The sequence below is a fragment of the Vulpes vulpes genome, chromosome 15 (genome assembly GCF_048418805.1).
Source record: "Vulpes vulpes isolate BD-2025 chromosome 15, VulVul3, whole genome shotgun sequence".
Classification (NCBI taxonomy): domain Eukaryota; kingdom Metazoa; phylum Chordata; class Mammalia; order Carnivora; family Canidae; genus Vulpes; species Vulpes vulpes.
In genome coordinates this window covers 96,499,546-96,513,679 of record NC_132794.1, presented here as the reverse complement: position 1 = coordinate 96,513,679, position 14,134 = coordinate 96,499,546, and the positions used below count along the sequence as shown (strand labels likewise).

General features: G+C 45.1%; 1 protein-coding gene across 5 annotated transcripts in view; it reads left to right on the top strand.

Moving 5' to 3' along the window:
* Positions 1-4,699: 4,699 nt before the first annotated feature.
* SORCS1 (sortilin related VPS10 domain containing receptor 1) overlaps positions 4,700-14,134 on the top strand; it is a 495,737-nt gene continuing 486,302 nt past the window's right edge. For 2 of the 5 annotated variants that reach the window (XM_072739948.1, XM_072739951.1), the window contains exon 1: positions 4,958-5,657. In XM_072739948.1, the coding sequence (XP_072596049.1) occupies positions 5,070-5,657 (588 nt within the window). In that variant the 5' untranslated portion in view covers positions 4,958-5,069. Of the gene's footprint in view, positions 5,658-14,134 lie in introns of all 5 variants that reach the window. The other 3 variants (XM_072739950.1, XM_072739949.1, XM_025990732.2) reach the window with 2 other exon arrangements.

The following is a 14,134-nucleotide window of genomic DNA, read 5'->3' as shown; positions in this document are numbered from 1 at the left end:
TACTGTAGCTAAACAAAAACAATGTGGAATTTTAATTCATGTATATACAAATTGATTGCAAATTTGGACTAAATGGTACAGGTGAAATATAACAAAATTCAGTTTTAAGTTTTTTCTCAAATGACCTTGGATAAATTTCTTTTTGTTCTGTATGATGCAGGCAAAAACTGCCCCCTACCTACCTTTTGAAGCTGTTGCAAGATTTATTAAACTAGGGGGAAAAAACCCAAAAACTCTTTAGAGGTCTGATGACATAGGAGTTACATAAATACAAAGCTGTATTTTTATCTCCAAGAGGTTTATGAAGTTGAATTAACTTTTACAACATCCTTATGAGTAAAGTAGATAATCTTAGACCTATTTTTACAGATAAGAGAGTTTAAGCCCTTCTTTAAAATGACGTAAATTGAATATGAGAAGAGATACAATTTCTGAATTCAGTCCCAGGCCAGTATTTGTTGACACCTGAAAGTATTTTAAAGGGCAGTTTTGTTTTTTTTTTAAAGTCCCATCATCCCCTTGGTACATAATCAGAAGAGTCTGCATATTATTCTCCCTCACTTTCTTTCTATGGTTCCTCATGTAATTGATCTGAAGTGCAAGACACCTTGTCTCAATGGTATCCAAGGGGAGCCAAGTATTTTGAGAGCTATTAAAAGACATTGTTCTAATGACAAAGCATATAATGTGATTTAGTGCAGCTGAAGCCAAGTTATCCACTAGATATGGAAAGATCTAGGGAAAGGAGAAGACAGGAAACCAATGTGACAGCTCCTATAACTCATGCAAGAAGGTTATGTGTATAGTGAATACACCACTGTCTTTAACGTTAATCCCCACCCCCACCAAATAAAAGCAATATATAAATTGGAGAATACAAACTTTACCTTCATCCTGAACAACTGATTTTCAAAAGCGTTTCTTCAACATTACTAGAAATTATTCAAAGTGCTAATTGTAGTGCCTGACACAAAATAAATCACCAATAAACATCATCTGTTATTAGTTGGATTTGGAGAAAAAGTAGTATTGCATAAAATTGAGACCATATTAAGAGTAAGATCATTGAAGTTTTCCTCTTGCACCAAATTGCTATGTGACTGCATAGTTGTGTAGAGGGATCTGTGAAGCGGGAACAATGATAGGACTTAGCTGAGATGAGTTTTGTAGGAAAATAATCAATCAATTAATTAATGAGCTGATGATACATGTAAAATCCTTAGCAAGTTTTCTGGCACAGGTACACATCTATTGACCAAGGGTTAATACTGGAAGTTGTACAGATAAGGCTGCTACACCCATGTGGTTCAGCCAGCCAAATACTATTTATCCAGTGCTCCCAATGCGTCAGGCACTGAAGGACGCTTTGGAGAAAGAACAGATGAATACGGGAGATGTGTTCCATGTCTACATATGGTCTTCTGGGGAGTTTTAGCAGAAAGTACTCAAATAGAAATGAAATGAAGACTATCCTGTATGCTAGGGAGAAAGTAATAGGGGACTGACACAGAAAATGTGGAAGGAATTTCCTCTTGGATAGGGAGTCAGGGAAAGTCTCTCCAAGGAAGTACATTTAAACGGAAGATGTCAAAGAAGAGGAGTCAGCCATGCGAAGTCAATGTGGTCATTGGAATTCCAGGCAGCATATGCAAAATTGAATGAGTTGAAAAAAACTTGGCACATAGGAGGAAGGGATGCCCAGAATGGCTGGAGCATATGGGTGAGGGGGGAGAGAGGTGCCAAATGTGGTAGCATTCACCTCTTGCAGGCCTAATTGGCCATGCAAGGATCCCACCTGGATTTTATTCTGTTTGCAATGGTAAGTCGATAAAGATTTTCAAATAGTGGCAAGGAATAATATTTTCATATACATTTCAAAGATCACTTTTACGGTTTTGCAGGGCAAGTCATCTGAACTTTTCTGATCATGCCACACCAACTCGCATGTGAACTAGCTCCAAAATGTTCATATTCTTTCTGTGCATAGATAAAACATACATTTATATATGTTAATTGGTAATTAAATATTAACAAGGCTGTTTTCTTCCTACACACAATGAATTATCTTGTGGTACTATTTGGGTACTTGTGCCCCACTTTGGAGATGATAATTGCAGAGATGAGGTAGAGTAGAGCAGCTGCAGAATGGGGAGAGCAGTTAGGCTGTTGCGCTAGTCCAGGTGAGAAATGATGGCCACAGACGAGATGATGGCATATCTATCTTTCATATGGACAGTGAAAAGACTCCTTATTGAAATTACAGATCTATGCTCTCTACTGGCATTTGATAGCAACTATTTTCCTAATAACCCATTTTTCATGCAGTACATTAATGAAATCTATTGGGTTCCTCGGTGAGTTGTTGCATTGGAAATACTTTGAAATAGGCTAGCCCACTTTCGCCCATGATTAGTCCATTTCTTGAAGTCTTTTGGAAAAAGAAAATAGGTTAGGGAATTACTGGTACCTTTCTTTTCTGCTTGTTGACAAGGGATCAGGGACATAAGAAATAAAATGAATTTATTAAAAAAAATTCTTGAAGCCAATTTCACCCACATCTGTGTAATATTTTTCTCAAATGAGTAATTAGAATCAGGCATTTAAAAAGCGCCTGCCCTCTATGAATTCTCAGCAAATGGATTGCAAATGATTTCATTTTAAACAGATTATTGTAATGGGTCTGTTTTAGAAGATGAGAGTTGTAAATGATTTGGGAAAGAAAAATCAGCTTTTTACCAATTCTTCAGGTGGAACTTCATTTTAAAATCAAACCAATCTAAATTTGGTAAGACAGTAATAGACTAAGCCCAGAAAATTTGAATTCACTATTTTTTTTTTCCATTTTGCATTTTCCAGTCCTATATTTGGATGGGAATTTATTCAGGTTCTGACTCTTTCATCTGTCTTTTCCACTCTTGGAGGAATTCTCACACACTCATCCAGACTGGAAAGGAGGTTAGCAGGGCATAGAAAGAAGGCATTAAGCAAACAATCCTGTAAAGCTCTGAAAACCTTTCTTAGGAGAGGAAAACAGCTGCCCTGGGTTTTAACAAAGAGCACTTGCAGTTTTGGGAGGAGGGGGGCCTCTGGCTCTCCTCTCCACCTTGAAGCCTGCCAGACAGCGTTCCTTTTTTAGGAGGATCCAGGCTTGGGTGGTTAAGGTGCTTTTGGAAGAACAATCTGTGTTTCCCTTAAAAGCAAATAGGTCATCTTTGTCTTTACTCACATTTAATGACTAAGTAGTCTGCCCCCTTGTATTGCATATTTCTTGGATTGGGTGTAAGAACAAGAATTTAAGTTCTTGTTTGTGTAACACAGCTCTGGGTGAATTGATATAAGGGAAATTCCTCTTGAACAGTATCAAAAAGGGTATCATTAATTGAAGAATAATTATCACTGCTACTTTTAAGTTGGTCCCATCACGAACTCAGAATTCAGATTTTTCAGGGTGGTTACCTCTGCAAGTGTGAAAATGAAAAAAAAAAGTAATTATAAACTGAAGATTGTACTATTCTGCGTGGCATTCATTTATCTAATCAGTAAACATGCACTGAATAATTTAATAGCTACCATGCCATAGGGAAGTGCTATTAGGCACATGAAGACTACAAAGAAATATGAAGGCATTTCAACCCTTAGAAGCAAACTTTCCATTTGAAAAAGGCTTGGATTTTGAGAAATTCTTTGTAATTTTCAAAGCCCATTCACCTACTATAAATCTTCATCTGAACTTTTGAACAGTAGCAGGGGAGCTGGGCTGGGCAGACATTATAATCATACAATTATAGAATTTTAGGAGTGGAAGGGATTTTTAAAGGTCATCTAATGCAACCGTTTAATTTTAAAGCGTAGGAAGCTGAGAGATTGCCACTTTGTCTGAGGGCCCACAGCAGACTAGCCGCCGAGCATCCAGCACAGACTTGAAGTTTGCGGATGGGAATCCTCAGGCACGTGCTCACAGCTCTGGGCCAGGCACAAAAGACGCAAACTGGATGCGGCACGGTGCCTCTCTTCCTGTATCTACTTGCACACAGACCTATAACAGACTCCCAATATGTATTTATTGAATTAACGACCGACAGATATTCCTACCGCATAGGACAGTGTGTCGAGCGGGGGATTAAAAAAAAAAAAAAAAGGCAAACAAAATTAACCGGCCACTTGTTCCAAGTTGCTCCCCATTCCTGGCCTCCGCGAGTTAGTGGCCTCTTAGGGAAGCGGAGATAGACGCCCACCAAGACGCGGGAAGGTTGGATTCAGGCACAGCGGGCGCTTCAGGAGGTCCGGGAAGGAGCCCAAGGGTAGTAATTGATGGGAGAATCCCCCAAACACCACACACGCGCACACACGCGCACACACACGCGCACACACGCGCACGGTCATTCAGTCGCATCATTCCCGGCCTTCCCTGCCCTTGCATTGCCGGGACCTCCCGGGCCGGGACCGCAGGCTCCGCTTCCGCTGAGGTCGCGCTGCCAACTCGCGGAGACTGAGCGGGGGAAGCCCAGGAGGCCGCCAGCCTCCTCGTCTAAACTGCTGGAAGAGACGGGGACGGAGGGCGCGAGGGCAGGCGGCGGCGGCGCGGACCGCGGGACCCCACGCGGCGCGAGGAGGAAGCCCCCGCGCGGCGAGCGCCCCGGGCCCGGCCGCCCCCACGGGAGGGGCGCAGGGCGCAGGGCGCAGGGCGGGGCGGGGCGGGGCGCGGAGCGGGCGGCGGCGAGCCCGGGGCGCCCAGGGGCAGGGTCGGCGGCGCCTCCAGTCCCCGCGGCCGCCCGCGCCGCGCAGCTCGGCAGCGGGACCGGCGCCCGGAGCCCCGGCAGCCCCCGCCTCCCGCCTCCCGCCTCCCGCCTCCCGCGCCCGCGCCGCCCGCGACTTCAGTTCGGCTCCACCCCCGCGCGGCGGCGGCTCGCTCGGTGCGAAGCGCGCTCGGCACCAGCCCGGCCCGGCGAGCGGCCGCCCCTGCCCCGCGCCGCCTCCGCCTCCGCCCCGCGCGCCCCCTTGGATGGAGCTGGGGTCCTGAGCGCCCGCCGCCGCCGCCCGGCCGCTCTCCGCCGCTCTCCGCTCCCGCCATGGGAAAAGTTGGCGCCGGCGGCGGCTCCCCAGCCCGGCTGAGCGCGCTCCTCGCGGGCGCGGGGCTCCTGGTCCTCTGCGCCCCGGGCGCCTGCGGCGGCGCCCCCCGCTGCCCCGACCCGCCCTCCGGCCCGGCCCCGGCCCCGGCCCCCGGGGACGCCCCTGGCCGGGGGCCGCGGGGCAGAGCGGCCGCCACGCCCCTGCCCCTCCTCGGGCGCCCCCTCTTCGCCGTGGCCCCCGGCGACCGAGCGCTGCCCCTGGCGCGGGCCCCCGGCTCCCGCGCGCCCGCCGAGGTCCCCCCGCGCCCGGGCCGGCGGCGGCGCAGGGAAGCGGCCCCGGGCAAGGCCGGCGGCGGGGAGCGCGCGAGCCGAGGCCCCCGGGGAGCGCTGCGGGACGGAGCGCGGCCCGAGCCCGAGCCCGAGCCCGAGCCCGAGCCCCAGCCCCAGCCCGGGACTCCGCGGCGGGACCCGGACAGAGCCACTCGCTTCCGGATGGAGGAGCTGAGGCTGAGCAGCACCACGTTCGCGCTGACGGGCGACTCCGCGCACAACCAAGCCATGGTCCACTGGTCGGGCCACAACAGCAGCGTGAGTTCCTGGGGCGGCAGATGCGAAGGGTTAACGCGGGCTGTGTGACCCGATGGGGAAATGGGGGGGGGGATGGGGTTTCTGGACTGGAGAGATGCTGCGAACTAAAGTCTTCCCTGCCCACCTCCCCTAGGAGCTACTGTCACCCATCAGGAGACCCGTGGCACCATCAGAGCCCTCTCCAACCCCCCTCCCTGAAAGCTTCCAACAGGACACGCAGATCCCCATTTCCAGGTCTCCCAGGCTGTAAAGAGCTGAAAACCAGGCAAACCTGGGGGGAGGTGGGGTGGGAAAGTGTTTTGAATGTGGAGGTGAATGGGTTAAATTTCCAGGCAGGATGACATTCCTTCAAGTGACTTTGCCTTTACTTGCTAGACTTAAGGGTGAGCACAGGCGAGATGGAGAGGACTTTATTTGTAAGCTTTTAATTTTTCTGCTGAGCTCTTCGCCCCATCTTCCCCATAAGGAGGAGATATGCAGTGGACACTAAGGTGCCCTTAATGTATCCTCTGTTTCTGGGGCCCAAGTGGATGCAAGTTTCAGGAAGGGAACTCTCTAGCATCTTCTAACAGCACCAGCCAGTGTGTTTTGAGAGCTGGGGCTTTCCAGCCTGTGAATGAGTGGTTGTTCTCCGGCATGATCAGTCCCAGGAAGATCAGATATATCCCAGTGACAACAACCCCCTGTTCTTCCCCATTGCCTGACCTCCTCTAGAGAAGAGGAGTACAAAGAAAGACTTAGATGCCCCTTTTATGCGGGGACCAGAGGGATTGCTGGATCCCAGGAGGGTGACACTGGGGAGAGTGGCTGCAGGTCGGTGAGCTTTGGCCACGTCGCGGGAGGTTTTAGATTTTTAGAAAAGCCTGCGTGTCTGGAATCTGGGGTAGCTATTCCAGCTAAAAGCGCACCTGGGAAACTTGAATGAGCTGAAATAGTAAAGATCTAGCTTTGATGGTAATAACCGAAGATGATTTAAAAGTGTGGAAAGTTCTCTGAGCTGCCGTTAAGCAGACGAGAAGAACATGCAAACCAAGGATGGGTAAAATGGGGAGAAAAAAAAAATCAGTTTTCAGCTTCCGTCAGGTTATTGAGATTGTAGTATTTGTAATATGCACAGTCTGGGCAGCCTGGTCCCTTTCAAAATGTTTTTAGTTGTGATGTCATTGCCAGAAACCTTCCCCGGGAAGCGCCGCTTGAGTGAGTTGTGCTCATTGTCAGCTTTTTAATGAAAGTTGTGAACGTTTTAAAATCATAGTCTGTCATTATAGGTTCCTCGGGTCTATAGATATAAACTGCATTAAGGCAAACCATGATAAATAGTATTTTTGCATTGATGTCTCTGTCCTGAGAGCATCAGCAAGGTTTTCCCTACAATTCAGGTCTCGGACGGAGGCTGTGGTTTTCTCTGGTTCTCAGGAATGGTTTAGTCAAATAATTGAAGCTGAAATTCTTTCCATTCACGTTCTGGAGACCCTTGCCCTCATTTCTTACCTTAACCATCATATCTCTCATATCATAACCACTAAAGTTAATCCCCCAATTTGAACTTGAATCTTCTTAAACCGATTGAATAACTTTCACACTGCTTTATGTGATTAACTCAAAGCTTCTGGCTTTAAGGGAGATTTTAGACACATCAAACATATTATATCGTGTTGTATCAAGAAGTAAAGGACATTGGACTCTAAATATTTCTGGCTTTTAATGTAATTTGAACTGTAAAATATCACTCATCCATTAGACCTTTACTTTAGTTCTCATCTCTTGAAAGATCTTGGAAAGAGCTGGAAAAGGAGAGTACATCTTTGGCAAATTTTAAACTCCATTTAAGAAATGGCGCCAAGCACTGCCAGCCTTTTTTTTTTTTAATGATGCTTATAAGCTCAGTTGGACTTATTAGGGTCAGGGCTTGGACCGGCAGTATGCAGGGAGGTCTGAGATAATGTAGCAGATAATCAAGGTAGTGCATGTTCAAGGTTTGAGCGCTCAAATCATGTTGCTAGTGAGATTTCTACCCTTTGAAGTATTTAATTCTTTAAAGAACCCCCCTGCTCCCCATCCCTGCCTGTTTACACACAAATTGCAGGGGTTTTAGTATATATATGCAGCTGCTAGAGGGAGAGCAATAGTCTTTATCCAGGTCCCACGAAACAAAGCTGGCTCAGATTCACAGGAGAGACAAAGTTTAACGGTTGTTTTTGAAGGAAGGAAGGCAGAAAAAGTTTTCTGGGCAACTTTGTGATGTGAAAAGCAGTGTGGGGACTTGAGTTCTAGTTCTGCTTGTTGTGTGGTTTGATCTAGGCAAGTTGATTGCACTCTGAGTCTGAATTTCCTCATCCCCAAGATAGGGCCCATGCCAGTTCATCACCTGCCAGGTTACACATGAGTGCGTCATGACCGTCAAGTACTGGACACCTGTTTGGATCTCTCAACAGCACTTGGCTTCTCCCCAGGGCAAGAAATCCACTAAATTAAACCTGAGGAGAACATCTTGGGGCTCTCATTTTCTTCACATTTAGATGTCAGACCCCAGTCACTCCATCCGCCCCCAGCCCACTCAGGGCCACAGGCAATACACATCCTCTGAACCTCTCTCACCTTTAGCTAAAAGCCTTGCTAAGTAGGGTTTCTGATTACAATAACACCTGCATGAAAGGTGTAAATGTATGGTAATTATAGGCTGCCTGTCAAACTTGTGAGGAATTCTGGATATTTCTCTCGCCTCCTTCCCTTCTCCTTCCTGCCCCCTCCGCTGTTGGACTTGTGCAGTTGTGTAAAGACATGACTGTTTTGCCTCATCCGTGGGAGTGATGTGATTCCTCTATACTGCAGTCTAGCTTGATGGAAAGTGTTGCTGGAGTTGGTGGAACACCTGGGGGGATCTTTTGGCATGAAAGGTGCTGGGTATGAATCATTTGTCATGAGCTTGGTGTCGTAAGCAAGAACATATTGTTCCTACCCTACTCATCCTAGGCATGCTGTGCCCTGATCTAAATTTATACCGTAATCCTCAGTTTGTTAAAATACATATTTGTCTATATATGCATGTGTGATGGGGCATGTGTTTATTCTTTATTTCCAAGAAATTTCAGAGTGCTACACTTATTAACCCTTATAGCATCCTTGGTAGCTTAATAAGTAAGTGGCAAGTGTTAATATCTATTTTTCATATTTTTATGCCGGAGTCAATTTGAATATTTAAGTTCATTTCTTTGTCCTTTTCTCACTGGCAGTGGTGTTACAAGGTTTGTTAACAGAGGCTTTTACTTGTATTTTGCCATTATGATACTTGAATGCTGGATTTGTATGGACCGTGATGATAGCCTGGTTGATTTCCACCTACCTCTCTGCTTCCAGTTGTTCTGGCACTTGACGTTTACCATCCAACCTTAGTGAATAAACTGACTCCCAACTTGAGTCAGGTTTGGGGTAGTTGCCCTACGTTTTATCATCTCACTTAATTTTCCAAAAAAAATTTGTCCTGAGTTGATATTTTTATTCTCATTACATAGAGAAGAAAGATGAGACTCTGGAAGCTAACTTAGATGTAACAAAGGTCAGTGGCAATTTGGGGCTGGCACCCTGAGTGAGATGGCTTCTAAACATCACAGAGTGGCTGGCCCGTCTTTAAGGTTTTCAGGTAGGACAGAAAAACTCAAACCTCTTGGGAGTCGGTATTTTAAATAATCCTCTCTTGGGTGGATTTCAGATGATGGTGGAGGAGGGCACTTTCTTAGCTGGGAGCCCCATCTCCTTGTAGAAAGGCAAGGACTTTAACAGGAGCCTGTCACATTGCACTCCTTACCTTAAGTAGTGATTTGGTTGTTCTCTTATCCGCCTACCTCTTCATCTTTAGTGAGACATGGAATCTGCACCTGGTGATTCATTGAGCACGAGGTAACCTGCCATCATTCAGCTCTCGGATCTGGTGTTCTTCAGGAATAGATTCCTTTTCTAAGTTACTTACAAATCTGATTTTATAAAGAGGTTGTATATAAACACTTGCTTTGTACATTTAAACATTTTTTTACCTTTTTTATGAAGTAAAATGATAAGTGATTTTAGCTTTCTCTCACAAGCCCACATAATTCCTTCTGATCAGTGCTTTATGCTATTAATGAACGTTAATATGGTGTGACATGGAAGGCAGTGGGTTTGGAAGCAGACAAATTTGAGTTTGAATGTTAGCTCTCCTGCTTGCCACACTCTACCTTGAACAAGGCAATTAAATTCTTTGAGCTTCACTTTCTAGGATGTCTTTTGCAGACTTTTCCCGAAGATTTGACATCACATATATGAAGTGGCTGATATATAGTAAATGCTCAATAAATGCTACTTTTTCTTTTTGTTGCAGAAATAACTCTTTTGGCCGAGAAGAATACCGAGTTACAGTCTTGACTGTGTAAAAAAAAATAGATATGTAGTCATAATGTATCCTGTTAAAATTGTGTGGCCTCAGTTTCATCCTCTCTAAAAGGATGCAGACAGACCAGAGCACCACAGAAATCCCTTACAGATTAAAATTCATTTATTAGTTTGTTCAGCCTGCGGATATTTTTATCTACTACATTTAAGTAAAGTGCACTCGGAGTGTTGGGGATGCACAAATGACACAATGACCCATACCCATGACCTACAGAGAACAAGCCTTTCATCTCACATGATTCCTCCTTTTTCTAAGGTTTATGTGTATATCTATTTATAGGAAATCAAAACATTGGAGATCTAAGCAGGCATTCATTTCAATGCAGATTTGCAGCAAAACCTAAAAACCTAATTTATTATGTTTACTGTATCACATCTTCCTGTTAAGGAACTTTCTATCTTTGAACAAAAACAAAACAAAACAAAACAAAACAAAACAAAAAGAGCTTTGGATGAGACTGTGAAGTTAGCTTCTCTTAAGATAGCTAGTGGGGTTTTCTAGAGGAAATAATCTGAATGTTGACTCTGGGAACTCTAGCCACATTTCTTTTACAGAGAACTCCCCCCCCCCCCACCACCGAAACTCATAGACTAAGGCACAAAAGCTGATGGAATTATTTATTTAATAATTCTTTGGTAATTTATTTAAAAGAAGAACAATTGCTCACCTCCAAGGAGAGATGGCCCTGTGGCAGCATTGTGCTAAGAAGCTTACACAAATTACCATATTTACTTTTAATTCTACAAATATGTATTGAGTCCTAATATTTGTTAGACACTGAGAATAGAGGTATGTGTGGAGTGGTGCACATAGATGTGCCCTCGGGCCCTTTCTATCTTGTACCCAAAGAGTCCCCTGAAGAGACAGAAGCTTGGTGTCCCTGAGGGTACAGCAAGCTATAGGAGTTCAGAAGAGGATCAGACATCCATAAACTGGGGTGGTCTTCAAACCTCACTGCAGAGCAGATGCCTCAAGTGGACCTTGAGACAGTATATTTTGGTGAGGAGATGGAGATTATTACAAGGATATTTGGAGCTGAATGGATAGTGTAACTGAAGGGCAAGCATAGAGATGTCTAAACTATGTATTCCAAGAAATGAGCCTACATTAAATGTAAACTAGGTTTAACTGAAGTTTTAATATTAGTAATAGTTTTTAAAAATATTCCTTAAGCAAAAATATACACATTCATCTTCCAGTGACTCTGGGTATAATCCAAGCCCCAAAAGAAAATAAAACCAGTATGTCCACTTCAAGATATGATTGCCTTTATTTGAACGTTAAATCTCAGCTGGAGACATCGTTGTTTCATTTTTACCTAAACATTTGCCACACACAGTTTTCCCCAAAGGGTCTTCCTTTGCTTATGCCCTTGGTCAGAAACATCAGTGGACAGGCTGCCCATAGGGTAGGTTAATCTGGCTCCCAGCCAGCTGATGCTAAGTCACTGAACATATGTAAAATATTTGTCCCTGTCTTTGTGGATGTCTCCATTACTGTTCTGTATCTCTGGCTAGAAAGGGTGGAGAATGCATCCATGTGTCCTAGAGAGGAAACTAGCCAAAATGGTGTGGCTGCAGCAGCCAACAGGGATGGCAGGGTATAGGCATGGTCAGTGTGAGGTGGAGCCGGACAGCATGCTGGTGGGATGGTTACTCTGGAGGGGCAGGGCTCTGCTCAGGTGGGATGAATGGAATTGTCAAATGGTTGGCAAGAAACAGAGGTGGGCTCATACTGAGCAATAAGACAAGAACAGAGCCTTTGTAAGTAGAGAGTAAAAGGACGTGAATGTTCTTAGGAAATCCCAAGTGAAATTTTCCATGTGTATAAAAGATACTGTGTCTGTTTCTATAGCACTCCTGGATGTTGTTATACCGCTTTAGACCACTTATAGCCATCTCCTTTGCAAAATGCCTCAGCTTTCAGAGATTGGAATATTATTTCCCCTACCTCAGTTTTTCTTTTTTCCCCCTCACCACAGGCCTATGAGATAGGAAAGACAAATATCATCTACATTTCTCAGGTAGGGAAGTCAAGGCACTGCTATTAAGCAGGTCAGTTAGTGGAAGAAGATTGCCAACAGCATTTTATCACACTATGACTGATTCTTGGTTCGGCCCACCGTTGGCTTTCCACAGGCAAGAGTTAGAACACAGCTGCATCCTAGCCTCTCTGTTTGCCTGAGGCTTGTGCACCTGTGTCTATAATGTTTGCCGATGTGGGAAGAAGTGTGGATATTTGCCATGGAGCTCCTGAGTTCTAGGCTCAGCTATTCAAATTATTTATGCTGGGCTTCAGAGCAAGTGGTCTCAAAAAGTCATGCTCCTTGGCAGTGTTTAAACCTTTCAAAGAGGACCCCAAAGAGAGATGATGGGACTTTCTGCAAGCAAGGTGTCTGGCAAAGACCCATTCTCCACATTCCACTGCTAATGGACTTCAGAGGTCAGATTACTTATAACTGAGCTAGTTGTAGGGGCGAATTGGGGGATGAGAGGGGCATAGACACCTCTTCCCTTCCTTAATTGTTGGATGTAGAGAACATGTAGTTTAAAATAATAGTAAGTGCGGTCTCAGGCAAGGGAACCTAGCATGTCAACATTTGTGGGCAGGAGTAGTCAAAATGAAAGATGCCTATTGAAACTCATGGATTTTATTTGCTCAAGGATTATAACTGAGTTACCAGCTATTGCCTTTTCTACTACTTCTGACTTTGAGAGTGGGGATGGGGATGTGAGCAAAGGATAATTGATTGAACACCACGATAGCTCTCTAGAGCCAGATAAGGTATATTGATTATAATAGAAGCCCCTCTTCATAATAATATAAATAACCAACAATTTAGTGGGCAGCTTCCCTGTAAGTACATTCTAGAGTATCACATTATTTCAATCCATCCTCCCACTACCATAATACAAGCGAGGTATTATTGTCCTCTTTCTAAAGTTGTGGGAGTTGTGGTTTAAGGAACTTGCCCAAGGTCACCCAGCCAGAGGGTGGCACAGCTGAAATTTGATTTTTGCCCTTTCTGGCTCCAAAGCTTTTTCTTTGATCACATTGACCCTCTGTAAGGGTTCAGTTCTGAGTTTCTTTAGAGAAAACTTCACATGTCAGTGAAGAGGGGTGGTAGGGGAACTCCTGGCATAAGCACCCCACCTCGGGGTTTTCCCTGCCCTATCCTGATTTCAGAGCAGTAACTTGATACTTTTTACTTGGCAATAAACTGTTTCGTGATGCAGCTTGATCAAAGCCTTAAGGGCCATCCGTCCCCATGAGTGGCTCTCCTGGGGTTATTAATACATGTCTTCTGTTATTCTGGGAGGATGCATGGGATGTGCTATTTGGTGTCTCCCTTCTGGCTAATGAACCTAGAGTGACAGTATGGACAACTTGAACACTTTCTAAAGAAAGTGCTGATAAGAATCATGTTATCAGACCACCAACTAATCATGTTGTGTCCTGAAGCCAATGGATTGAGCCTCTAGTCATCTTCCCTAACCTGAGTAGAAGAGACTATTGAGACACAAAATTATGGGCCATAGATCCTTTTGCTTTGGGGTCTTTGGGGGGAGAGTTGAGGGGTTAAAAGCAAAAGGTCTTCCCCTTCCCAAAATGTGCTCATTTAAAAAATATTTTATTTGTCTATTTGAGAGAGAGAGTGCACACATGTGCCCTAGTTGGAGGAGGGACGGGGAGGAGAAGGAGAAGCAGACTCCCTGCTGAGTAGGGAGCCTGATGTGGGTCTCCATCTAAGGACCCAGAGATCATGACCTGAGCTGAAGGTAGATGCTTAATTAAATGACCCACCCAGGCACCCTCCAAAATACTCTTTTTAAAAAGATTTTACTTATTTACTCATGAGAGACAGAGAGAGAGAGAGAGAGGCAGAGACATGGGCAGAGGGAGAAGCAGGCTTCCTGCAGGGATCCCCGATGTGGGACTTGATCCTAGGATCTGGGATCATACCCTGAGCCGACCAGGTGTCCCTTGATATTGTTTCTGTTTCTGCAGTTACATTCATTCTTCCATTCCAGTTTTGTTTTCTTGTAATAAG